Here is a 22349-nt window from a genome sequence, read left to right on the forward strand (position 1 = left end):
GGTATTGCTGTAACAAGCCTAACCATAATGTTGGCAGAATGCGGACTTTGGGCTAGGAAAGCAGCTGAATGCGTTAAGTAGGGTTTAATGGGCCATACTAGTGGGAGCATGGGTGGAAGACAGCGGTGCTGAGAGAAATTAAGATTATGGTAGCTCAGCTCAGGAGGTTTCAGAGAAGAACATTAGTAAGTGGCCTAGAGATCATCCTTGTAATATTTTAGCAAAGAATGCTTTTTGCCCCCATCCTAAAAATCTGCCTAAGGGTAAATAAAAGAGTTTTAGATTAATGGCATTGGCAGAGGAGATTTCAAGACAATCTAGTATTGACTGTGTCATGTGGTTATTAGTAGCCATTCTTACGCAGATTTACAAAGAAAAGGAGTTCATTGAGCAAGGAAAAATATAAAACACACAGTTTGAGGAGAAAAGGAGCACCAGGAAGTGTAATGGAACTAAGTCCAATATTCAAGGAGACAAAAAGCTTGATGTTAAATGACATAAAGGGAGTGGTAATCTTGGGGCAAAATCCCAACCAGTTAAGCTTCCAACTTGTGGAAAGGAAATAAAGAAGAGCTCAAACAGTGAAGAAAACCACAGACAACAGAAAGCTGGTGAAAATGTATCTGAACAAGGAGGGGTCAAGTTCCAGCCCTAGAAAGAAGAAGAACTTCCGAAGCAATAGCTTCGGCCATGTGGTTCTGGCTTCAGAGTCAAAGACAGAAGAAAGAGCTATGGAATTTCCCTCCGCTGCTCAGGAGAGCTTCTGCAGCCAGGCATGTGTCAGGGGTATCCCTAAATGCAGGCCTAGAGAGACCATTATGTGAAGCTGTGAAGGTGAAGCTTAGATTGCCTTGGGGACCCCCAAAACATTGGAAACGCCAGAGCTGTGGAATACCAATCAAGGAAAGCTGCTAACAGAGAATGAAAGCAGCCTAAGAGAAAGAAGTGTGTTGCAGTCCACAAAGCAGAGAGGAGGAGATCTGAAGAGCCCACTGACATCAGACATGGAGATGCAGAATTTGGAGTTTACTCTGTTGGTTTTCAGTCTTGCTTTGGTCCAGTATTTCCTCACTTTAGAGGAGCCCAGGGAAGCTCAGAAAAGGAAGGCGCTGCACATGTGGAGGGAGAGCCAAAGCCTGCCCAAATCCCAGTCCTCCTGACAGCCACTGACCATCCAGGCAAACCTCACAGCACACAGCAAATCAGGAAAGAGTAGTGATCAAAGTCAGGGCTGACCTCAGAGACTAAAGAAGCCAAGAGGAAAGACAAGGGCAGGTGATGCTCCCGGCAAGCAGCCAGGTCCCCAACAGTTCCTCCACGAAGAAGCATGGCACCTGTCCATCTTCATGTTTAAATACCATCAGACATTTGAGGACAGTGCACAAAATAAAACAAAGCTGCATACAGAGAGGAAGAGGAAGGGAGGGAAAAGGGAAAGGGGAAGCTTCTGGGCCAACTAACCCCGTCAGTGGACACAGAAGCAAACAAGAGGTCCTGCTCCAAAAATAGGGGAAGGCAAGGACTAGAACAGAGGTTGTCCTCTGATCTCCACACATGCATGTGCTCTCATTCTCATACATGAATGAACATGTGTACTAGTGTGCGCTCTCTCTCTCTCTCTCTCTCTCTCTCTCTCCACACACGCACGTACACACACACACACACACACACACACACACACACAAATTTTTTTTAAGTAACTGCAATCAGCCATCATATATTTTTCAACACTAACAGAATTAACCTAGAAATCAGTATCAAATCTGAAAAATCACCAAGTATCTTAGGGTTTCCATTGCTGTGATCAAACACCATGACCAAAAGCAAGGTGAGAAAAAAGGTTTATTTAGCTTACACTTCCACATCACTGTTCATCATTAAAGGAAGTCAGGGCAGGAGCTCAAACAGGGCAGGAACCTGGAGGCAGGAGCCGATGCAGAGGACATGGAGGAGTGCCGCTTACTGGCTTGTTCCTCACGGCTTGCTCAGTCTGCTTTCTTATAGAACCCAGGACCACCAGCCTAGGGATGGCCCCACCCACCATGGTCTAGGCCCTCTCACATCAATCACTAGTTAAGAAAGTGCTTTACAGACTTGCCTACAGCTCCATCTTATAGAGGCATTTTTTAAATCAAGGTTCCCTCCTCTTAAACAACTATAGCATACTACCCAGAACACCAAGTATTTTGAGGCAATCAATTCATAATACATATCCCAAGAAAATTTTAAAAATTGAAAATAATTTTGAAAATGAAAATATGACATAACTAGACAGACTTGAAGTCAATAATCTTGGTTTATACAATAAAATCTGTAACACAGAACAACTAAACTGAAAGTATGCATTAAGAAATAATAACACTAAGATGGGAGAGGGGCACTAATGCTGGAGAAACTTGAAAGGAGATCTAATATTAATATTCATGTGGAAACACCCACTCAAGGATAAAAGCCGAGCTCCTTGGTCAGTGTGAGGGAGAGCTGCTTCCAGAGTGGAGACGCACAAGCCAGGCAATCAAGACCAACATCAACAAGACAGCCATGCTGTGCCGGCCGCCATTCGATGAAAATGGCACTTCCACTCTACGGTTTTCATCCCCAAATAGAATCCCATCTAACCATGGGAAACGTGTCAAACAAGTCTACAAAATAAACTTTAAATTTCAAAACTGCCAAGCTCACCAAAAAAACAAAAATCAAGAATGTCCCAAGGAGACCTGAAGAATGAGAACAGGGAGGCCTCAAGCTAGAAGGAGGCCTAAGTAGTAAGCCACACCTGAGCAAGCCAAAAAAGCATAGGGCTTGGTCAATACCATGAACTGAAATGCCCAGAAAAGTCACCCCTGTGTTAAAGACTCTACAGATAATTAATCAGAACTTCTGTGATGACACACAGGTAGGATGTTGTCGGTCTGGAGCTAAGCTGTCTTGGCCATCTATCCTTAGCCCTCTGAAAGGCCATTCCCTATTCACCTCTGTGTCTGACCTAGCATCCATCCTTGTGACTATTAGGTAAATGTAGAGCACCCAGGCTCCACCACTCTAAGATGAGAGTGTCATTGAATAGTAGCTGAGGCCAGTAACAGACTCCACACTTTGCTGTAACCTGCCCACCTGATGTTCACTCCAATACAGTAAAAAGCACCTTGACGTATGACTTTATAGTCACTAAACTTCATAAAACTGTGACCATGCGGGGACAGGGCATTAGGGGTTACGCAAATCTATGTTCTCAGACCATAGTCACTTGTGTTTGCCTCCAAAATAAATTGCCTCTTACTCCCTTTGAAGTGAGAGTTGTGTTTCTGCATCAGTAATACCTATGAATTATTATTATTATTAACTGTGACAGTGCACCTCACTAAGCAAGATGCTAAGACCAGAAGAGATGGTGTTGGGCAAAGGAGAACTACGTGTGTACGATTTTCTCGTAAATCTAAAACACTCTAAAACATTAAGTGCTTTTGAAAACCATACTGACATGAGGCCCTCCCCTTCACAAATGGTCTGGAGCAGCTCATGCTATCAACATTCTTTAAAGCTCCATTTCAATACTTTCGGTCTTCAAGAATAAAACAAGTACAGTTGGGGGAAGGGGTTTCTTTGGTAAACTCAAAAATGAATCTCAACTTGTACCATATAACAAAAATCTAACTCCTATCACACATAACAATATAATATAACCTCTCCTAGGGAAAAAGATGAAAGAAATCTTTATGATTTTGGACTTGCTAACAGTTCTTCACATGACACCAAAATCATCATTTTAAAACATTTTTTTTTCTCTTATTTATGAAGTTGAGGGGCAGCATACATGTAGAAATCAAAGGGCTACTCTCAGGAGTCTGTCCTCGCCTCCCACCTTGTGAGGAAGCAGTCTCTCTTGCTGTTTTTATCACTGAGCAGCAGCAGACTCCAGACTAGCTGGTTCTTGAGCTTCCAGATTCCCCTGTCCCTGCCTCCCATGCTGCCTTAGTAGAGCTATTAGTACAAATGCATTGCCACCGTGCAAGGCTTTTACATGGGTCCCAGAGACTGTAGAGCAAGCTCTTCACCTGCTGAGCTAGCTCCCTGCCCCTCCCCCTTTCTGATATGGACAAACTGGAATTCATCAGGACTGGGGGCTCAACAGTGAAGAACACTGATTGCTCTTCCAAAAAACCAGGATCCAATTCCCAGCACCTACACGGCAGCTCACAACCACCTGCAGTTCCAGGAGATCCCGCACCCACCTCTGTTCTCTGCGGACAGTACATACACATGGTGTACACAGAGACATGCAAGCAAAATACCTATACGCATATTTTTTAATCTTAAAAAAAAAACTTATAAAAATATGAAAATTTCTGCTCCGCAAAGAAAACAACTATTAAGTTAAAATACTGGGGGGCGGGGGAAGTTTTCAAAACACAAAACAAAGGACTTGTACCCAGATACATAAAGAACACTCAAAATCCTAAGTGTGGAAGAAGCAACTCAGGAAGAACATGAGCAAATGCTGGGGAGAGAACAAAACCAATCACAGTTTTAGGAAGGTACCCAATGTCCAAACGAGAAGTCGTGAGAAGATGCTCGTCCACACCTGTCAGACCAGGACAAAACTCCAACCAAGTGTGTGAGGACAGAGAGCCTAGTCCACTCAGCAACCCTCAACTCCATCCACAGCAAAGTCAGCATCATCTTGGTGAGCTTTATGGAATATTTTACCCTGTATCTCAGAGACCAGTGACTCCCAACTCAGACGTAATTATAAATGGGGGGAATGGGAGGCTACAGAATTTTGCTCAGAATCACCTGTAAGCTGTGAAACATCTATCAATCAAAAGGGACCTTCATGTAAAAAAAAAATTCAAATTTAGAAATTCATAATGAATAATTTCAAAATTCAGTTATAACTATGAGGTTCTTCCTGAAAGGTAAAATTTTTGGACCCAATGTAATAAAGGAAAAATGATGTTATGGTGCATTAAGTCATAACTCGCTACCTTAGCTATCTGATTTCGCCTATGATTGGGACATTCAATCAGAAAGGTAAACTGTCCCCTCAACTCACACTCTCCCCAGACGTTGGAGTGACCCTCCTTCACTCTTACTGGATCGCTGGGATAGCTTCTTCAATTCCTGGAGACTTATTTTCCCAAGCTCCTTCTATCTGCTTACCCTACCTTTTCCCCACAGCGTTTATTACTTATATACACTATTTGTTCACCAACACACCAGTCACATTCCTCCCCACTAGACAGTAGGAACATCTCCTTTGGCATAACCGGGGCGACGAGGCTTCAAAGATTTTTTTTTTTTTCATGAATAAAAAACACTGCAAGGTCTAAAGCAAAAAACTGTGTTAAGTCAACAGTTTAGCAGTGACACATATAAATTCATTCTCAGCCCTGACAAGTTGTTACATAGGTTGTTACAAATTATGAAAGATCAAAAGGCCCTCTCAGTTCTTAAAATGCAATTTTGTTGAAAGTCTTCCTTGAAAACCTGCGCGAATTCTCTCTTACATCCTGAGGCATAAGGAGCAAATAACCCAGTCAGGTCAATGACTAAAACGTTCCCTCAACGACGCGTCCCCACTCATTTACAAAATGAGCTTCAAGAGACGAGATCCTGGACCTCTTTCCCGCCCGCGACTGACTCGCACGGCTACAGTTCGGGTCGAAGTGGGCAGAACCGCCTTGAGGTCCGGCTTCTGAGAAGCGTCCTTCGCGGCTTGCACTCTGCTGGAATGAGCGAGCATCATCACCAGCGGCAAAGGTGACAGCAGAGAGGGAAGCGCGCAGAGGCAGAGCTGCGGGCCGCCGTGCAGTGTGGACCCGGCGGGCACCGCCGCTCAGGGCCTGGCCCCCGGGGGCAGGGACACCCCACGAGCCGCACCCCTTCCTTTCCCCGCGGCCAGGGATAACAGCTACCCGGGCCGGCCGGGGGTCACGGCGTCCAGCCTCCACTGCCCTCAGCCCCGCCACGCGTACCTTCGCTCCGGCCCAGGATCCGGCAGCACAGGTTCTGCAGCAGAACGTTGGGCGACTTCTGATCCGGGGTCGCCATCACCGCGCCGGGACTGCGTACCGCAGCCTCCCCCGCGCCCCAGGATTCCGCGCCCGGACTACGGCGCCGCCATCTTCGCGGAAGCGGCAAAAGCGCGCGCCTCCCATCATGCACCGCTCCCCGCGCCAGGCGCGCCTGCGCCTTCTCTCGGCGCCGGGACCGCCCGGCCTCCCCGCGCGGGAAGGAGAGTGGCGGCGGCCCCCACGGAGGGTGGTTGCTGAGCGAGGCTCCAGGTTAAACGTTGGATCCTGGCGGCCCGTGCACGTCCGCAGCTTGCAGTCTGCACGCTGCTTTGTGGACAACCCCGGTTGGAGTTACATCTGGATGCGGAGTCCGAGCGCGCATGAACCGCAGGACCGTGACCAGGGCGCAGGGGGCGGCAGGACTCCTACATGGGCCTCTTGGAAGTGACTTCTCACGGATCTGGGACTTCAGCCCCTTGACGTCACCGGGAGATAGTCCTGGGAACGGGGACCTTAGTTGTCAGCGGCTGGTGACACGGAGAGGCTCGAGCGGTATCTCCCGGCGTGCTGCGGTATGGAAAGAAGGCACGCAGGCAGAAGAAGCTCTTTGGTGTCTCTGGAACACAGGAAGCCCAGCCCGGCAGCTCCTGCCAGGAAGCGCGGTGGTGGGCAGATGAAAGCCTCCTTCTTGGCCACTGAGTCAGGTCTGTGGTCGCACTGAAGCTCAGAGATGGCTTAGGGGAGGGCATAGCCTTGTTCGTCTTTCGCTCGCAGACCACTTAGACACCCTTCCTGCCTCCTCTGTGGTGTACAGAATGCTGACAAGCTCCCTGCACAAATGGTACCTGGTGGGGCTCAGCCGGTGGAAGCCAACGATGGAAAACTACAAGAGAAGACTCCCGGCTTCAGCCCATATTACCTCTGACTGTGACTCAGTGAGACTCTGTCAACGCCTCTGTCCTCAACCCCATTCTTCATAGCGCAAACCTACTTTGTACCACCCACACAGATGATGCTCCATCGGAAGGTCTAGAATGTGGCTATGGTGACCGACATCACCCATTCCTGCTGTTTCCCCACCCCCGGGGCAGTAGCTAACCTCCCAGAGTTCCACTTTCAGTTTCCATCCCCAAGTAGCTAGTCTTCAGTTCCCATAGATTCTGTTGTGCTCACCGGGTCCTAGCACCATCCTGGGTAATAGGAGTGATCCCAGCAAGAAGTCTTAAGATGGCTTTCTGGACTGAATACTCACATCTCATCGCCCATGTGTTGACAACTATTTGAGGGCGGCCAGTGAGCCAGGAAAATCGCCAGAGTGGTTTGCTCTTATGTGTGACTGAAGTAAAGGGCCAGCTGGTAGCAACACTTTGAAAGTTAAGTAGCTGCTCCAGGCAAGTGTTTGGATAGTAACATGGTCTTGATAGTTGGCAGCCTTACCAAGCCTGATGACTTGAGTACCCCCCAGGACTCACGTGATAGAAGGGGAGGAGCAACTCCCTCAGTTGGTCCTCTGACCTCCTCGTGTGTGTGCTCACACACACACACACACACACAAAATTAATTTTAAAAAGCTTTTCTAAGTCATAAACATCATAATGACAAGAAGTTTGACCCACTAGGAAAATATAAATGTGTGTGTGCCTAGTAATGAAGTTCCAAAGTGCATGAAATAAGAGAAGCTTTCGAGACATAATTGGATGAAGACATCATCAAACCCTCCACGTGCTGTCCAGGTCAGGATACTAAATCTACTAGGCCAGTGACAAGCACTCAAAGGCCAGGCATGGTGGCGCACGCCTTTAATTCCACCACATGGGAGGAATAGGCAAGTGGTCTCTGAGTTCAAGGAAAGTCTGATCTACATAGTGAGTTCCTAAGCTCCAAAATAGAGAAACACGGCCTCAAAAAAAAATATTAATAATTGGGGTTGGGAAGATGGGTCAGTGGTTAAGCCCACTAGCTGCACTTCTAAAGGACCTGGGTTCAAGTCCCAGCACCCACATGGCAGCTCACAACCACCTGTAAGTAGTTTCAGCAGCTTTGATGCCTTCTAACTATCTGAGGCACCAGGCATGCACATGGTACACTTACATCCATGCAGGCGAAATACATAAACTAAGTGAATACATCTTTATATCTGTCACCAGCAGCCCAGCTCAAGACCCAGTCAGTGAGGACCACAGTGTTGGCCAGTGGTGGATTTGTCCCACAATCAACAGACTGCATAAGGGACCTGTGGTTCAAAGTGGTGCCAGAGAGGGAAGGCTTGTTGGGAAGCAGCAGGTGTTTCAGTCATAGTCAGGACTACTTGCCCAGAAAACACTATGCTATCAGGCTTTGTTGGTTAGCCCGGCTGGGTTCAGCACCACTGTGGCCGTTTCTTTGGATGATGTGAACATTTGAATTGGTCGGCTTTCCACTGCCCTGATAATAAACCCAAGAGAAATAATTTTAAAAGGGAAAAGCTTGTTTTGTCTTGTGATTTCAGGGCTTTCAGCCCAAGGTTGCTTAACCCAGCTGTTTTTGAGGCCTAGAAAGTAGTACCTTATAGCAGAAGAGGTCTGCTGCCTTCATCATGTCCAGGGAGCAGAGCAGAAGAGAAGACGTGTCTGAGAGGGAAAATATATCCTTAAAGGGCACACCAGCAGTGACCGGCTTCTTCTACTAGGCTCCACCCACTAATAGCTAATTAAGCTATTAACTCCATTGATGGGTATCTTAATCACGCCATTCCAAGATGAAATACCCTGACTATAGCAACTTACAGGAGAAAGGTTTTATTTATTTATTTGGACTCAGTTCAGCGGTACAGGCCACCAGGATGGGGAGGTCCTTGTGGCGGGGACTTGAAGCAGCTGGTCACATTGCATCAATGGGAAGCAAATATGTGAATGCCCATGCTCAGTTAGCTTTGTCTTGTATTGCAGTCCACGACCCAAGCCCAGAGAATGGTACCTACCACCCACTTTGGGGATGCTTCTTCCCACTTCAATTAACCCAATAAAATAATCTCTCACAGGCATGCCCAGAGGCTTGTCTCCCAGGTGACTGTAGGTCCTGTCAAATTGACAATCAGTATTAACTTCATGCCCATGAAGTTTAAATTCTAGCCTCTATAATCCAGTCACTTCTAAACGAGGCCGCATTGAACACCAAGTCTTCAAAAAGTGAGCTTTGTTGGGGGGGGGGGGGGGTGCACTGAGGCATTTCAGATCTGAAGCATGACAAAGGTCTTTGAATAGCACAGATTCCATTTCCTGGTGGAGTCAAACCCCAACCATCCCACTGAAATCCTGGATAAAAAGAACAAAAAAGGCTGACTTTTACAGAGACAGCCCATTCTGCAGATTTCAGCCCTGTTAGCCCCATACAGTAGAGACAGTACCTTAAAATAGTCTCATGTACATACATACACACATGAATGTCTGAGATGAGCATCCCAGAAAATGCTGGCTGACAAGAAAATCATGTGAGACTTCAGCAGGACACCAGACTCAGGAGAGACAGAATGTGTTTCTAACCCACACCCAGGTCTGTCATCGGCGCAGCATGAAGTCTGCACAGGCTCTTCCTAAGTCAAGATGTGCATATGAGCTGTGCAGACACAGGGAAGACCTGAGAAGCCAGCTATAGAAATCAGATGAGAATTTTAACTGAGTAGGAAAAGCAGTTACCCAACACCAGGACCCCAGTTAAGCAGCTTAAGTTTCGGGGGGAAACAATGCACAAAAACTTACAAGACACAGAGTAATAATAGCAGTGGTGGTGTGGAATCTCACGCCAGAGGCCTGGAAATGAACATTTTGGACAAAACCTTGGAATAAAAGCTGCACTTTGGATAACCAGACAGGTCCTTAAATACACAAACATCCAAAGCTCAAGATATCTGTAACTCAACAACCCACGTATCTGCTAAGAAAATGAGGTAATGAAAGTCAGTGACCAGTGAGATGGCTCTGTAGATGAACGCAGGTGCTGTGGAACCCTGGCAACCTGAGTCTGATCCCTGGAACCCACACGATGGAAGGAGAGAACTGACTCCTTACCGCTGCCCTCTGACCTCCGTACGTGTCCTGTTGTATGCGTGCATCTGCACTCATGTCATACACTGATGGAGGTTTAGCTGATCAACATCCAAAAATCAGTATAATTTGAGAAAAATGACTAACTCTGCCTCACCCCTCCAGAGATGAGCATCTACAGAGATCCTTTGGGACTCTGCATGGGAGGCTTGTCTGTCCTCCCCCATCTGCTTATTTAGTCAATAACTTGTTTTGTGTCCGTGCAGTAGCTATTTTCTCCACGCTGTAACCAGATGCCTGACAAGAAGCACCTCCAGGAAGAATTTATCCTAGCTAACCATTTGAGAGTACAGCCCATCCCTCATGGTAGGGAAGGCATGGTGGGAAGGACTCGAGGCTGTGGCAGCAGGGAGCATGAAGCTGATTGCTCATGTATCAGGGGGCCAGGGAACAGGACAGGAAGTAGGGTAGGCCCACCCAGAGTCCTGTTCTTCCCAGTGAGGCCTCACTTCCCAGTGTTTCCAAGTCTCCCAAAGTAGTGTTTCCAGCTGGGAACCAATGGTTCAAACAGAAACCAGTGGATACCTCAGATCACAACGTGCTTATATGAATTTTATACTTCAAGCAGTTGTCCTGTACTGTCTCGTTTTATTGCTGAAATGGATCCAGATTTGATGATTCAGTTTTTGTTAGTTTCTGTAACCTTTGAACATTCCCTCACTGCTGTGAATTTTTAAAAATACTTAGTACTGGGTGCAAGGCCTTTGTGGTGTGATTCCCAGTGGAAACTGAAATTCACAGAAAAAGCACCTGTGTTTAAGTTTCTATAAAACTGATCAGCTGGTTAGAACTTTGTGTTGGTAATGGAACCTTTGGCACACGCTACTAGACTATCAGCTTCCACCAACCCCAAAGCTTGGGGTGCCACCAGGCAGCACCCAGACCTACAGCAGGAGTTCCCCTACTTTGACATAACCCCATACCCAATGTCCACACCAACGGATGTGGTAAATTCCTTGATTTGGCCAGGCGGTGGTGGTGCACTCCTGTAATCCCAGCACTCGGGAGGCAGAGGCAGGTGGATCCCTGTGAGTTCGAGTCCAGCCTGGTCTACAGAGCTAGTCCAGGACAGGCTCCAAAGCTACAGAGAAACCCTGTCTCAAAAAAAACAAAAAAACAAAACAAAAAAAAATTCCTTGATTTGTGACATTCTTTTGTTCTCTGAATATAAAGTGTTCATCTAACCACTTCCATGTTGGAATATGTTTATCCAGAGCAACCCAAATCCAATTCCTGGGCAATGGTCACTCATGTTTGACTCAGAGTAAGTTATTCCTATTCCTCTAAGGTGAGAGCTGTCTTTTGTGTTTACACCACACAGAAAGAAAGAAAGAGAGAGAGAGAGAGAGAGAGAGAAAGAAAAGAAAGAAAGAAAGAAAGAAAGAAAGAAAGAAAGAAAGAAAGAAAGAAAGAGAAAGAGGAAGGAAGGAAGTGAGGAAGGAAGGAAGGGAGGGAGGGAGGGAGGGAGAGGAAAATAAAATGAATAGGATTTCCCCTACCATTCAGTTACAGAGACATGGGGCTGGGACAGATGACAGTCACACACCTGTGTCTGTCTCCCTTCTGCACCCAGCACAGGAGCCCCCTCATCACCAGTTTTCAGCATCATGCACTGTTTGATGAACTTGTTACAACTGATGAACCAATACAGAGGCCTCATAGTTCCCATCTCAGAAGTGCACTTGCTGTGACGTAGCCTTCATAGTTCATTTGTAAACGTCCTCATGGTCCTCTGGCATCCATTCATGCAGTGGAAATGGCTTACTTCTCTCAGTAAATTCTACAACTTTTGAGAGTTTCTTCGGCTCTCCTGAGGGCTGGCAGAGGAGGAAAAGAGGAGCTGGACCTACCAAGTCAAGTCCAAGATGGTGCAACCCCGACCCCCTCACTCACCCACACTCACCACGCTCGTCCCACACCTATGCAGTGAGTCTGAGTGAGTCCCTAGGCTTCTGCCCCTGAGTAGATTCTGGTTCTTTCACCAGGTTTACTCTGAAACACTGTTTTTCTTCATGGCCACTGTGAACTGAAATTCTACAAAAAGAGAAGCAAACACACCTATGTGTTAGAGATTCCACAAGTCCTATAGATTTGTAACTGTATGACTCTGAGGAGTGGGAATGTTGCAGAGCCAGAGCCAAATCATCTTGGGCTATCTACAGTCCCCTTTACAGACACTCAATTGGCCACCTCTGTGTTTTAAGATTTTCTTTAACTCTAGCCCCACGTTAGAAGCCAAAATGATGGTTGTTTTTGCTCTTTGCTCTTTTGCTCTTTTGGGGGGCCTGCCATCTAGCCCCCAAATAAACACACAGACTTTTTCTTACTTATGAATGCCTGACCATAGCTTGGCTTGTTTCTTGCCAGATTTTCTTAACTTTAAATTATCCATCTATCTCTGGGCTTTTACCTTCCTCTTACTTCTGTAAATCTTACTGTCACTCTTACTCCGTGGCTGGCCCCCAGCATCCTCCTCCCCTTGTTCTCTTGCTCTTTCTTCCTTTCTCCCACATTTCTCTTCCTATTTATCCTCTCTGCCCACCAGCCCCGCCTATCCTCTCTCCTGCCCCACTATTGGCTGTTCAGCTCTTTATTAGACCATCAGGTGTTTTAGACAGGCACAGTAACACAGCTTCACAGAGTTAAACAAATGCAACATAAAATAATGCAACACATCTTTGCATCATTAAACAAATGTTCCACAGCATGAACAAATGTAACACATCTTAAAATAATAGTCCACAACACCTCTGTCTCAGACCTACATCCTATAACTACCATCTGAAACCTTTTAGGCTGTATGAACTTAGGAGATCACGGCTTCCCCCCAGCCCTGAGGCTAAGAATGTCACCTGAAGCCTGTAACAGAGACTTCCCCACTTCGCTATGATCGCCTAACGACTGATCCACCCATGTGTTTGAGAAGTGTCTTGATTTATGACTTTCTTCCCTTCTGTAACTATAAAATCTTCATGAAACTGTTACCATGTTGGAATGTGACATTTGGGGGTAACCCGAACCCCTGTTGCCAGGGCACGATGATTTGTGTTTGGCTCAGAAACGAATGATCTCATGTTCCTTTGAGGTGAAAGCTCTCAGTGTCCATGCCACACCATCTGTGAAGCCTTGGGGTCTTGCCTCTTAGCCGTAGCCTCCGGGAAGGCTGCCTGCTCTAAGTCAGCAAGGCTGTGCCTCCTCTTCACCGCTGTAGTCACAGGGGCTCATTCCTACTTCCACTAAAAGTATAAAGCCGTTAGTGTTGTTTTCTATGTCAGTCACTCACCATAACACCAGGAATCTTCACACCGGCCACCACATGTCTGTCTGTCTCAAGTCCCCCCCACACACACACCCAGAGTCGTCAGAAGAGCAGCCTTGGACCAGTATCCTGGGACTGAGCTCCTCACAGGTACGTAGACTCTTCACAACAGTCATTATGTGTCACTGTCTCTGGCAAGTGCCCACGGTAACACCAAAATCGTAACAGTCACCTGGAATTGCTGCCTGTGCCAAGCTTCTCGGTGATACCCAGACTCTTCACAACAGCCACCACATGTCACTAGAGTGTCACCAACCTCTCAGTGACACCCTTACTCTCCACAACAATTGCTTTGAATCACTGTGTTGAGCTCCTGACGTTTACACCTGAACTCTTCACAACAGCTACCACATGTCATTAGAGTATCACACACTTCTCAGTCACACCCAATTCTTCACAAGACCTGCCTTGAATCACTGTCTGGGTCGAGCTCCTGACATTTACACCTGAACTCTTCACAACAGCTACCACCCAAAACATCACCATTACTTCTAGAATAGTTACAACCACCACCTGTGACTGTCTGTCTACTAGCTTTACATTTCCACCCGGAACCTTCACAGTACCCTCTAACCCTCTGTCAGGCATCTCACAGTGACCCACAGTCTCCACGGCAGCCACCATGTATGTATCACTATACCATGTGTCAAATACCTCACAGAGACACCCAGAGCCATCTCAAAAAGCTCCCTCGGATCATTGTCTTTGTCATGCTCCCCACAGCGACAATGGACACTTCACAATAGCCAGGTGTCACAGCTGGTGTCAAGCACCTTACAGTTACACCCAGTCTTCACAACAGCCTCCACATGTCATTGCTGTGTCAAATGTCCCACAGTGACACCCATAATATTCACAACAGCCACCCTGCACCATGATCTCTGTCAAGAACCCCAAAGCAACACCAGCAGTTTTCATGAAGGTAACCCATTTCACTGTCTGTGTCAAGCACCTCACAGTTACTCGGACTCCTGACAACAGTCACCACGGGTCCCTGTCTGCTTCAAGTGCCCACAGCGACACCTGAACTCTCCACAACAGTTGCTGTGTCCTGTCACTGTCAAATGCCCCACGGTTACATCCAGTGTCAACAGCTGCTTCTAATTACTGTTGATGTCAAGTTCTTCATAGTTACACCTGGACTCTTCACAGTAATGGCTACATGTCGCTCCGTCTCAAACGCCTCACTCTTATATCTGGAATGGTCACAACAACCCCAACATGTCCTGTCTGCGTCGAGAGTGTCTCACTCTGACACCCCATTATTGTCTGTGCCAAGTACCTTACAGTTATGCCCATATTCTTAACAACAGTGCCACATGTCACCATCTCTGTCAGTCACCTCAGAGTGACATCTGACACGTCACAACAACTAACACTTGTCACTGTCTGTGTCAGGGCCTCACAGTGACGTCTGAACTCTTCACAGTAGCTGTGAGATATCAGTGTCTCTGTAAAGTGCCTCAAGTTACAACCAGGGACATCACAACAGCCACCTCAGTCTGTATCAGTCAGCCAGTCACAGTCTGTATCAAGCTCTTCACAGCTCTGGGACTATTTACAACAGGAGCAACATGTCAGGGTCAGGGTCAAGGGCCTGGTGCTACTTCTGAAATCTTGACAACAGACAACCTCTGACACTGTCTCTGTCTGACACCTCGTGCTAACAACCATAATCTCCACAGTGGTCACCACATGTCACTGTGTCAAAGCACCTCAGTGACACCCAGAGTCATCACAATAAATCACCACCCGAATCACTGTCTGTGTCGAACCCCTCTACCCATGTCATTACTACATTCAACTTTAATGTTGTAGCATCGTCTTTCTCTTTTCTCTCTTGGCTTTCCCTACTTTGGAAAACTATATTAAGTATTCATCTGAAAACTTGCTTTTTAATTTACTAGCTATATATACATATAATTCCTTTAAAATGAGTAAGTTTTTTTCCTCCAATAACAAATGTGCATTGACAAATTAGAACTGAACCCAGGAAGCTGAGGCAGAAGGATGACTGTGAGTTCAAGGCCATCCTGGATATGTAGAGGATCAAGGCTAGCTTTAGGGACTAGTGAGGCTCTATCTCAAGAATGTAAGAACTAGGGTTGCGGCTGGTGGCCGAGTACAAAACCAAAAGGCCCTGGATGAGATCCCCAGCAGCGTGAAAAAATGGAAAACCATAAAAAACTGAAAGGCTAAGGCATAATTGTACCCAGGGAGATGCTCACTATGAAATTCTGGTATGCATACACCCACCACACATGTGCATATACAAATATGCCATTGTATTACACAGGGCATTTTAACCTTCACATATAAGATTACATTTCATATTTTTCTCCATCATAAAATAAGCTAAGGCCTGACCATGAATGGTCGGTCACACAACATTCCACTGAATGGGTGTACTTCAAGTTACAGGATTCATTTCTTCTTTGCATTCTCGGGTATCTCCTGTGCTTCAGCATTTTATACATAAGGAATATAAAGCAATTTTAAAGACAGCTTTGGGTACAAACCTCATCCACCCCTGGAGTCCCGACTCTGCAGCTTCTGTCCCCTCCAGGGCTCCAGGTCTGAGTCATAACTGTTTCTCTGAAGATGAATCTGCCAGCCAGTGTAGAAGCCAGGACAACGGGGGCAGCCCGGCCTGTCATCGTGCACGCCTTTGGTCACCATGTCCTGTACCCTGTCAGCACTGGGAAGTAGAGGGAACGTGCACAGCAAGCTTCATCCTGATCTGCCATCATCCTTCTGGGTGGCCGTCACAAAGCCATGTGAGCACCCTGAAACGTGCCTAACTGAGCTGCAGTGTGACAATCACCCATGTAGTGAGGGTGAATCCGAGACCTACTAAGAGGTTCTGGCTAACTGAGCTGCAGTGTGACAACCACCAATGTAGTGAGGGTGAATCCGAGACCTACTAAGAGGTTCTGGGAACTGCACTCTAATAACCTGAGCCTCCACCTTGAAACACATTCCTTCCTGAAGAAGACCTACAGGGAGGCCATTTCTCACACCAAATATGGAAACACAGGCCTCACCACCACTGGACAGGCCTGTAGGGAGGCGGGGCTCTGCTGAAGTTCCTGCTACAGCGAAGCAAGCAGGGCCTCAGAGCTGGATGTCCTCAACTGGCCAGATTACCACCACAGCATGCCACCCAATGGGCTCCATGACACAAAAATGAAACATAGCAACAGCAGTTTAATTCTAAGGTCTGCATTGATGTAATGATTGGCCTAAACATACAGTTGTTTCTCATTTTAACACATTATCAGTAAATTAGTTAAAAATCTATCTCAGGTGACCTCTGCCATGACCCAGAGCTTTGTACTGTGTTTGCAGCTCTGAGTTCTCTAACAAGCAACATGTGATCTTCCCAAAGTCCCCCGGGTGCTGCAAGGAAACCCAAGTTCCCTCGAACTCCTTTGGTTGGTTTTTTGTTTGTTTGTTTGTTTGTTGTTATTTTACTTTTTATCTCTTTTGAAGGGGCCTGCCACCCAGTTCCCAAATAAATCACTCACAGAGGCTTATTCTTAGTTGTGAATGCCCAGCCTTAGCTTGGCTTCGTTTCTAGCCAGCTTTCCTTAACTTAAATTATTCCATCTATCTTTTACTTCTGGGCTTTTCCCATTTTCTTACATCTGTAAATTTTACTCTTACTCCATTGCTGATTGTGTAGCTGGGTGGCTGGGTGGCTGGCCCCTGGAGTCCTCCTCCTTCTCTGGCTCCTAGATCTCTCCTCCCAGATTTCTCCTATGTTCTCTCTGCCTTCCAGCCCTGCCTGTCCTTTCTCCTGCCTCGTTATTGGCCATTCAGCTCTTGATTAGACCATCAGGTGTTTTAGACAGGCACAGTAATCCAGCTTCACAGAGTTAAACAAATGCAGTATAAACAAAAGTAACACACCTTAAAATAATATTATATTACATTTGTTTGTTTGTTTGTTTGTTTGGTTGGTTGGTTGGTTGGTTGGTTTTTCAAGACAGGTTTTCAACTGTGTAGCTCTGGCTGTCCTAGAACTCACTCTGTAGACCAGGCTCAAACTCACAGGGATCTGCCTGCCTCTGCCTCCTGAGTGCTGAGATTAAAGGCATGAGCCACCACCGCCTGGCCCCTGTGACTCTTTTTATAGTTCCCAGGAAGCCAACTGAAAGCCTTGCCATGATCAGAACTATTTTGGAAAGATGTCCTTTAACACAGTTCATGCAGGGAAACCCCAAACTCCAGTTATGTTACAGGTCACTAGGTGTCTCTAGCTAGGTACTAGTGAAAACAAAAAAAAATCTGCCTGTGGTCCAGAATCTTCTCGACTTTTGTCGAATCTCCAGGGTACACCGGAAGAGAGGGAGAGTTACCAACTTCTTTCTGGACCCTGAGCTGTTGCACCTGCATACACCCAACCCAAGGAAGTTCAGCAGGTGCATCGGACTCAGTAGACTTCACGCTGGGGGCTGAGGCTAGAGGCCTGTGGTAGGCTGGCTGATGCATCCATCAGCTGGCCTGTGCTGCCCTCTGCCGGCCAGTGGGGCTGAACAGCCACTCTGAAATAAGAGGCCTGGAATTGCAGGGAACCAGCTGACTGTTTTACTGGTAAGAATGGATTGTTGAGGAGGTCACATACTTATGCAAATGAGTCTTGCTGAGAAAAGCTAAGGCCGGGAAAGTGTCTTGTTAGAAAGTCTGTAAGGTCCTTCCCCTCTGTCACTGACGGTAAGGGGGATCAGGAAGCAGCGACAGTCGGAGAAGCCCTTCAGAAACTTGGTTTTCAATCTTTCCATCCAGTGGCAAAACTCCCGGCAGGACACAGCACTGAGATTCAGTTTTTCCATCTTTAAAACAGAGGTGAAGGTGCTTGCCTTACAGGATTTTGAAAGGATGAGTTGAATGTTAAGTTTTAAAAGTGCCAGTGAGGTGTGCAAGCCACCTTTCCTGTGTAAGTGGCTACCAACCCTCATCAAAGAAACCTCTCTTTACAGCTAATAGACACACACACACACACCACCACCACCACCACCACCACCACCACCTCAACGCAATACAAGATGGACAGATCATGGGGAGTCCTGTCCCAAGAGACCCATCTACACCACGGCTCCTGCATCTTTGGCTGAGGGAACGTTGAGGAAGGGATCAGGGTGGAAAGATTGTAAGAGCCAGAGTACTAGGAAGTCTGCTGTGAAACAGTCCCTCCCAGAAATGGCTGCATAAATAAGACCAGAACAATGACAATTTCAATGAACATGTTAACATGGAAGGGAGAAACTTGGCGGTGGGGGGGGGGGCGGTTCCACCCCTAGACAAAGACCTACAGGCAGCTATTGACTTCTGGAAGAAGGAAAATTAGCCTCCCCCAGAATGAGCCCCCTTATTGGTTGTCCCATGTAGAGTGGTCAGCCTTGAAAACATATACACACAACAAAAACAGACTGAGCAAGTTGGTTATGCATATACACCTCTATAGGAATGTAACAATAATAAAGAAAAAAGGCCATCGCATTGGGGGCCTGGGAGGAATTGAAGGAAGGTATCTGGGAGGGGCGGGAAGAAAGGTGGGAAGTGATGTAACTCTATTTTAATGAAGAACAAGTTGTTTTTTAAGTGCCTGTGAGGGACTGGAGCTATTGCTCAGCAGTTCAGAATACTGACTGCTCTTGCAGAGGACCTGGGTTCAGTTCCCAGCAGTCAGACCGACAGCTCACAACCATCTGTAACTCCAGTTCCAGGGCATCTGGCACTTATGACCTCCAGTGGGAGGCCTGAAGTGCACATACACACCCTCAGGCACACACACACACACACACACACACACACACACACACACACACACACAGTTATTATGTGGCACTGTGTTATTCATTAAGTGGCTCTGTTTACCTTTCGAGAAAAGCCAGGAGGCACAACAAAACCCACTGTCAGAGTTCATTAGGGGAAAGAGAACCGGGGCAGTGCTTATGCCTATGGAAGATTGTGCAGGGAGGGGGGGGGTCTGTGGCCTGCTTTTATAGATCCCCCCCCCCCCGCACATGCACATATGGGCTCGCATAGCTATGCCATGCATGCACACAGATTACGTGACCACGCTGCGTGCAAATTATGTGACCACACAGCACACGGATTACATAGGACATAAGGCCCCGGGAATGACTAAGGCTCTTGCTTGGCTACTGGACAGCACATCTGTGGTCATGTAGCTGGGGGTGTGGCCAGGAATTCCAACACACACAAATAGGTATTTAAAAGTGCCTGCAGACATTTAGAAGTGGCAGCTATAAAGAAAGACATGGAATTGCCACTAAATTTCAAGATGATAAATTTATCAAGATTCTGTTACAGAAGGTTTTAGCCTCAAAGCCTGGACTCTGAAAGTCTAAACAAGACTGTTTATACTCAGTATGTTTAAATGTTTGTGACCGGTATGCCAATTAAACAGACAAGCACTAATAAAAATCAGGAGAAGAAGATTTATTCAGTGTGTCCCTATGGGGAAGAGAAACAAAGGGGTCTGGTGACACCTGGCCCCCGAGTCCATTTTCTGTGTCCTGACATCAGGGTTAGCTTTAAAGAGGCAGAGGTATAGAGGACTAAGCAGTCCAGACCAATGTGTGGTCCTGCCCATCACTGGCCCATCGTTGACTCAGCTCCAGTCTCTCCCGCAAGGTGCTCTGAGGACTCAGAACTCTGTGAAGTCTCTCTCTGAGAGGCAAGGTCCTCCTCTGGCTGGAGTCAGGGCTTTTCCTTTCCTTTCCCCAGACAGCGTTTTTGAGGAAATTATTCTTGAGGTTCATCGTTGAAATCATCTGGTAGTCAAAGGAATGGGCCCAAGTGTTTCTTTACAATGTCTTTTCTTCTATCAGGATGGTTACAATTCCACTAGAAGGACCAGCAGCTTCATTTTATCACACTGTATTTATTTATAAACAAAGTCCAGGGGCCTGGAGAGATGGATCCGTGGCTAAGGGCAAGTGCTGCCTTTTGAGAGGACTCACGTTAGATGCCCAGCACTCATGTCAGGCTCAAGCTGTCCGTAACTCCAGATCCAGGGAACCCAACACCCTCTCTGGCCTCTGAAGGTACCTGAACTCAATATGCACATACCCACACACAAACAGATAATTTAAAATAAAGTAAGCCTTTGTTTTGTTTGGTTTGGTTTTGTTTGGTTTTTGGTTTTTGAGACATGGTTTCTCTGTGTAGCTTTGGATCCTTTCCTGGAACTCACTCTGTAACCCAGACTGGCCTCGAACTCACAGAGATCTGCCTGCCTCTGCCTGGGATTAAAGGCGTGTGCCACCACTGCCAGCAAATAAACCTTTAAAAAAAAAAAAGAAAAAGAAACAATTTATCCGCATACCATTCTAACACATGAAATGTGTTAAAAATGGAGCAAGGATAAATTAAAATATAGCAAAGAACCCACAAGAGTGACCTGACTCTGATGGTGTGGTCAAGGAGCCCTGCCTGGGTGGAGACTCACAGACTTAGCCAGTAAAGCTAGTGTTGTCCACATGTCCTGGAACTTCCAATAGTCACACATGAGAATCACATTGCCTTAGTCGGGATTCTATTGCTGCAATGAACACCATGACCAAAAGCAAGTTGGGGAGGAAAAGGTTGATTTGGCTAACATTTCCATGTTGTATGCCATCACTGAAGGAAGTCAGGACAGGAACTCAAAACAGGGCAGGAACCTGAAGGCAGGAGCTGATGCAGAGGCCATGGAGGAGTGCTGCTTACTGGCTTGCTCCTCACAGCTTGCTCAGCCTGCTTTCTTATAGAACCCAGGACCACCAGCCCAGGGATAGCACCACCCACAATGGGCTGGGCCCTCCCCATCAATCACTAATTAAGAGAATGTACCACAGGCTTGCCTACAGCCCATTCTTATTTCTCAGCTGAGGCTCCCTCCTCTCCAGTGACTATACCTTGTGTCAAACTGACATAAAACTAGCCAGCACAGCTGCTTCCCTATTCATGGACATCCACTTCTGTGAACCTGGGGTCCTCCACACCATAGATTATACATGAGACACATGCCCACATTGGATTTTCACTTTTCTAGTTACACAATTAGGAACTGCTTATTACTTTTGGCAAGGGGTGCTGGTCTCACACCTAGGGCCTCATATATCCTAGGCAAGTGCTTTTTACTTTTTGAGACACAGCACCACTAACTTGTCCGATCTGGCTGATCTCTCTTTCTCTCTCTCTCTCTCTCTCTCTCTCTCTCTCTCTCTCTCTCTCTCTCTCTCTCTCCAGGCGTATTTGCAATCTTCCTAGCTCAGTCTCCTGAGCTACACTCTGCTGAAATATGAAGTACAATTGCCAGGCCTAGAACCTAAATTGTTGCAGTTAAGGTTCCTCAAAATAGCTGTGCTGGCTGGCTTTATGTCAATTTGACACAAGCCAGAGTCATCTGAGAGGAGGGACCCTCAGCTGAGAAAAACGCTTCCATAAGATCCAGCTGTTGGGCATTTTCTTAATTAGTGATTGATGTGGGAGGACCCAGCCCATTGTGGGTGGAGCTATCCCTGGGCTGGTGGTCCTGGGTTCTACAAGAAAGCAGGCTGAGCAAGCCATGAGGAGCAAAGAGTAAGCAGCTCCCCTCCATGGCCTCTGCATCAGCTCCTGCCTCCAGGTCCCTATCCTGACTTCCTTCAATGATGGACTACAATGTGGAAGTGTAAACCAAATGAATCCTTTCTTCCCCAAGTTTCTTTGGTCACAGTGTTTTATCACAGTAATGGTAACCCTAGCTAAAACAAATTGGTACCAGGACAGTGGGGTATTGCTGTGACAGAGTTAACCATGTTGTTTTGGGGAGGACTGTGGAAGGACTTTGGAATTTTGGACAAAGAAAATCCATGGAGTGTTCAGAGTTGGTGACCTGTTCTGTGGAAGCTTGGAAGAAAAGAGTGTCAAGAGAAATGC

The 22349-nt window shown here is 46.7% G+C and overlaps 1 protein-coding gene across 1 annotated transcript in view; it reads right to left on the reverse strand.

Moving 5' to 3' along the window:
• Tubgcp3 (tubulin gamma complex component 3) overlaps nucleotides 1–6125 on the reverse strand; it is a 62152-nt gene extending 56027 nt beyond the window's left edge. The window contains exon 1 of the mRNA XM_059244348.1: nucleotides 5976–6125. Within this exon, the coding sequence (XP_059100331.1) occupies nucleotides 5976–6051 (76 nt within the window). The 5' untranslated portion in view covers nucleotides 6052–6125. The remainder of the gene's footprint in view (nucleotides 1–5975) is intronic.
• Between the last annotated feature and the right edge of the window lie 16224 nt (nucleotides 6126–22349).

Source organism: Peromyscus eremicus, chromosome 17 (assembly GCF_949786415.1).
Source record: "Peromyscus eremicus chromosome 17, PerEre_H2_v1, whole genome shotgun sequence".
Classification (NCBI taxonomy): Eukaryota; Metazoa; Chordata; class Mammalia; order Rodentia; family Cricetidae; genus Peromyscus; species Peromyscus eremicus.